This window comes from Branchiostoma floridae, chromosome 9 (genome assembly GCF_000003815.2).
Source record: "Branchiostoma floridae strain S238N-H82 chromosome 9, Bfl_VNyyK, whole genome shotgun sequence".
In the NCBI taxonomy this organism is placed as follows: Eukaryota; Metazoa; Chordata; class Leptocardii; order Amphioxiformes; family Branchiostomatidae; genus Branchiostoma; species Branchiostoma floridae.
The window spans coordinates 15,448,493-15,453,873 of record NC_049987.1 but is presented as its reverse complement, the minus strand read 5'-3'; the positions used below and the strand labels follow the sequence as shown (position 1 = coordinate 15,453,873).

Below are 5,381 nucleotides of genomic sequence, written 5' to 3'. Positions count from 1 at the left end.
AAAGCTACAAACTCACGTTTGTGCGACTTGATATCTGCTAATGATCTGTAATTATTAGAAAATGAACTTTTTTGATTAGATGAAAACAATTATTTTCTAATAACTACAGATCATTAGCTGATATCAAGTGGTGCAAACGTGAGTTTGGAGCTTTCATCATTACGCACCAAAGTGCTGTATTTTCTCATAGAAAAAAATAGTATCAGGGGCAATAAAACCTGATGACGTCATCCATATCTAACCTTACTCAACGTTTTGTTCCGGGAGTAACCCGATTACAAAGTGATATCGATGTGCAATCAAAATGCAATATATTACAATCTGATAGATGAATTGGTTAATTGGTTTATTGATTGATTGATTGACTGTTGATTGATTGCTATGAAACATTTCAGGTTGTTGTTTGAAGAAGATGACTTTCCCTGAACCGGCATCGACCAGTAACTGCGTTCGACTGAACGTCACCACGCCTCCTGGGCTCGATGCTCTGACCGCGTGTGTGCAACTTCACATCTCCAACACGACAAACGGGGTGCTGTTCAGTGGTGATCAGATTGCATTAACCTACTACGGACTATTCAGGGTACCACTCTTTTATTTATCACCTCCATGATCGGAGAGTGTTTTTTTTTTTGGTGTTCATTATATTTCAATCCATACATGGATTTTTTATATATATATTGTCTTTTGTCATATCTCTTCTCCTCCTATCCTCCTCCGGTCAAATCTTCAAATGGATTAAACTTTTTCATTTTAGGGCCAAATGACTTGAAATTTTGCATGAAGTTAAAGATAGCAAATATCCCCAGAGCATTTTTCACTTTTTAATAGAAGCTTTAAAACTATTTTATTTAGGGTTTCGGGTCATTTTTGACAAAAGTTTATATTTTGGGCCCCTGTGCCATGGTAATACAACCCAATGAGCTGAAATCTGGTACAGAGGTGCATTGGACATATTCATCTTTTCAAAAATGAGTTATTTTTGGTATTTTTGGCCATTTTTTTTACCACAAATGTGTATGTTTGGCTCCTTTGACCCTTGTATGAAAACCAAATGAACTAAAATTTGATATGAATTCGCGAAGGTGTGCAGAGCATGAGACCACAATACTTCACTTCTGGCGTACATTACTTAAAATTAATGAATTTTTGGATTTTTAAAGCCATTTTAGACTAAAAATGTATAGTATTGGCTCCTGTGCCTTTGTATGAAAACCAAATGATCTGAAATTTGGTATGAGTGTGCGTACGGTATGGCCCACGGGACGCCTTATAATGCACATTGCCAATAGCTAGTTGTTGACTTTTGGGTTTTTTGGCCATTTTGGGTTCCTGTGTCATGAAAAGTCAACTGATCTGGAAGTTGGTGTATGAGCGGCTTTAGCACTAGAAATGGAAATCGGGTCACATAGGCCAATCGATTTTGAATAATTAGGGGTGTTCTGGAAGAGTCCATTCTTGCAGGGGGGGGGGCTTTTCAATTCATTTTGGAGTAGGATGATGGGATAGGTCAATTTCTGCAAAAAGGTGGATATGAAATAGTGCATTGTTGCATTCGGATGGCTTGTAATATGCTGGATTTGCTCAAGAGCAAATGCCGGCCTTTCTAGCGGTCTGTGTTTCTGTATTTCTATCTGCTATAAGTAAGTAGGTATAAGTAGAGAAATCTCACCACCACAGAGTGACAGAAAGTAAAGAGCAAAACTTTGTGTTGAAAAAAACGAGGCATTTCCGCAGCGCCGCGCGTGGGCCGGTGCCGCGTTTTGGGCGGCGGAACGTAGGGTTTTTTCGACCGTATCTCCGACTTTACCGATTTTTAGCTCACTATTTATTGCGTATTTTGAGAAACAAATACCACAGATTGATAGCAAATATTCCATAGATTACTGCCAGCACAATTTTGTTTGCATTTTCAGAGCGGTTACGTGTAGGATACGTTTGAAAGACAATATGTGCACCGCGCGGCTCCGCGTTCCAATGCGGAAATTGGGGCGGTTCGCTATGCCTAGCAAAAGGTCAGATTTGCGCGAGGGACAGAAATCATAGGTCACCGTTGATAGAATTCGTTATACATCAACCTTTTTTGGGAGAGAGCAGACATCCCAAGTCATGGGGTCAATGGAAGAGACCACTAATGATAAAGAATGGGGATGTGTTGTTGTTGGTCTGTCTGTTAGTTATATCTATTAATTGTTACCTATTAGGTGTAAGTGAACAAATGTTTAACACAAATACCAATGTAATGATGATAATATTGATGTTTTCATAATGTGGAAATAGTTCCAAATTACGAATGAAAATTGAAATTAAGTGCCCCTGTCGACATCGGTTAGACATTATTCTACGCTGAAGATCGGAGGGTTTTTTTATTCATAAGATTTTATATCGTACAAAACCAAGGTAATTTGTTTCGATTTTAGTTCTGGATCAACGGTGCACACAAACACGCCGCGGCCAATGAGACAAGACTTAACCTTGACGATGGCAGATGCCACACAGTGTGCTACACCTGGCTGAGTCAGGATGGCCGATGGTCGTTCTACGTCGATGGACAACATTTCGGCGCCGGCTCTGGATTGGCCACAGGTCACGTGATCCGTACAGGCCCCACGTGGATTATTGGCCAAGTGCAGGACTCAGGAGGGTTATTTGATGTCGACCAGGCAAGTGAAGACATGCTCTTTTTTTAACTTCGCCAATAAGATTATGTTTTCAATGTGTTTGTCTGTGTGTGTGTGTGTGTGTGTGTGTGTGTGTGTGTGTGTGTGTGTGTGTGTGTGTGTGTGTGTGTGTGTGTGTGTCTGTGTCTGTGTCTGTGTCTGTGTCTGTGTCTGTGTCTGTGTCTGTGTGTGTCTGTGTGTCTGTGTGTGTGTGTGTGTGTGTGTGTGTGTGTCTGTGTGTGTGTGTGTGTGTGTGTGTGTGTGTGTGTGTGTGCATAAGCATAACTCGAAAAGCCTTGGATGAATCCTGGTGATATTTGGTAGGTGGGTAGGGTCAGGAAAACGAAGGTCAAGTTCGATAATGGCCCCCTAGCGGCGTTCTAATGTGCTTCAGCGAAACTAAAGTTTTTGATATCTCGTTTATTTGGTAGAATATACTGCACATTTGAAAGGACTGGCATAACAGGTGACTACCACCTGTTCAAGATCGGTCCGGAGACCTAGCTTTTCCGATAAGTGTGGCAGGTTCTTATTAATCGTGCTCAAGGCGTGACTCTTCTTAAACATGGGGCCCTTATTTAACGTCCTTTCAAAGGGCTGAAGTACTACTCGAAACGTTATGACAGGATTACAAAATCAATTTCACATTGAAGCGTTTTCTGTTGTACAGCACGATGTTTACAATGAGTTTCATTATCTTACTTCTGACCTAAGTCAGATTGGCAGAAGAAGGAAGTTGTTCCAGCTTGCGACCCCTTGCGGTTTCCTTGCAAATAGCAAATTGCAATCTCCCACTAGGTGGTGAGATCGTAACAGTATCAGCTCTTATACAAATATTGTTTCATCCTATCCAGGCATACACCGGTGACATGTCATGCTTAAACGTGTGGGATCGTGTGCTGTCACCGAGAGAGGCAGATCTCACTCTGCGTAAGTGCGGACAGGGAGGCAACGTGTTGGACTGGTCCAGGGAAGCGTGGACGATACACGGGAGCGTATCACTCACTGACAACCAATGTGGTAAGCCAGCCAAAGCTTACGAATTACGTACGTCGTGCGACCGTCGTATGATTTTTCTGCCATAGCTATAGGATTTTCAAGCAGACTGTAACGGAACCAACCACCGACAAGGGTCTAACACAGCCTTTTAGTGCAGCAAGACCGCTGAACTTTGCAACGTAAACACATGCATGGCTGCACTCAAGACGATGTGGCGTCGGGCGTGGCGTAACTGGTAGAGCTTTCGGCTCGGAATCTATGGGTCCTGAGTTCGATTCCCACCGTGCCCCCCGACGTTGTGCCCTTGGGAAAGGCACTTTACACGACTTTCCTTCTGTCTGTACCGTGTATGTGGCATTGTTGATATAAGTTACAAAAACTTGAGTGCAGTGCCACATCGTCCTCGTCTGTCCAAAAGCAAATAGAAAAAAAGACGATCGTAAGACGTATGTGACCGCACCCTTAGATTTAAAATGTTCTGAAGCAACATTTTACTATGATATCTACCAACATTGAAAGAAACATACATCAAGGTTACAACTGAACAACGCTTCAATATTAGTCTATATCTACATATAGACCATGACCACGTTATGTAGTCACTAGATGTTAGACACAGTTGGACCGCCGATCAGCGTCCGTAAATCTTGTCATTTGATAGACGTTTGCTGGTCATGATGTCCAGATCTCACCTGGAACTGCAGACGGTAAAACTTAACACCCAACAAGACTGCGGCATAAACAAATCACGTGACCCGTGACATCATGCGCGATTGTTCCATTGCGGTATTCAAGAAATGTTAACACCTACATATTTTTTGTTTTCTTTGATGCAGACGCCTTCCGATCCCCGAGCATGTCTGCATCGTCACAGTATAACAACACAGAGGGGCCAGACAACGGTGTACTGGATTCCCCGCTTTCTGGAGGTTGGGTGCCTAGAACACCTGATCAACGCGAATGGCTTATGGTGGATCTTCACAAGACGTACTTTGTAACGGCGATTATCACCCAGGGTAGAGATGAACAATTCAGTGGCCACATAGTCACATCGTACAGCATCACATATGGCGAGCACAGTGGAGACGAGGTTACCTACAGCGATGACGACGGACTGACGGTAGTAAGTATTATTATCATAATGTTGCAACGTAATCTCCTTAGGTTTATTACCAACCACTTATTTTAGATACAAAACGAAAGAGTTCTGTATGTTTAGCATGTATGTTCTATAAACGGAACTAGAGTTCCATGACCACTTACCATCGCAAAGTACTTTTGTCAAATTACATTGCAAATGATATGCAAGATAGTCTCTTATTAACAGAATTTATATGACTTGATTGTGTCATTTTTGTTTTCAAATACCATACTAGTATGTTGCATATGTCTTTCTTTGGGAAGTTATTGTAACATTCCCACATTCATTGATTATACAAATGATGTCAAAATTATTTTCATCTTAAGTTATGCCTGATAATATTCACTTTTGTCTAACCTACTTGTGCCACTAGTATGAACATGTTATCATTTCCAACTAATGAATTATACACTTTTGTAATCAAATTATGCAAATACGACCATGCATGGTTCCTATCAATTAATATTCCTCTCGAACCAAGCTACATATGTGACGAGAAGAAAGTTCCTGTCATTAAGCACCATTTGAATATAAATTCATCTCATTAACTATGCTAACATCTAATTTGCATAGTCAACATA

General features: G+C 41.3%; 1 protein-coding gene across 1 annotated transcript in view; it reads left to right on the top strand.

Annotated features, from left to right (window-relative positions):
- The first annotated feature begins 3,529 nt into the window (after positions 1-3,529).
- The window catches only part of LOC118422202, a 6,456-nt gene continuing 4,604 nt past the window's right edge, over positions 3,530-5,381 (top strand). Inside the window, exons 1-2 of the mRNA XM_035829717.1 lie at positions 3,530-3,680; positions 4,496-4,782. Of these exons, the coding sequence (XP_035685610.1) occupies positions 3,530-3,680; positions 4,496-4,782 (438 nt within the window). The remainder of the gene's footprint in view (positions 3,681-4,495; positions 4,783-5,381) is intronic.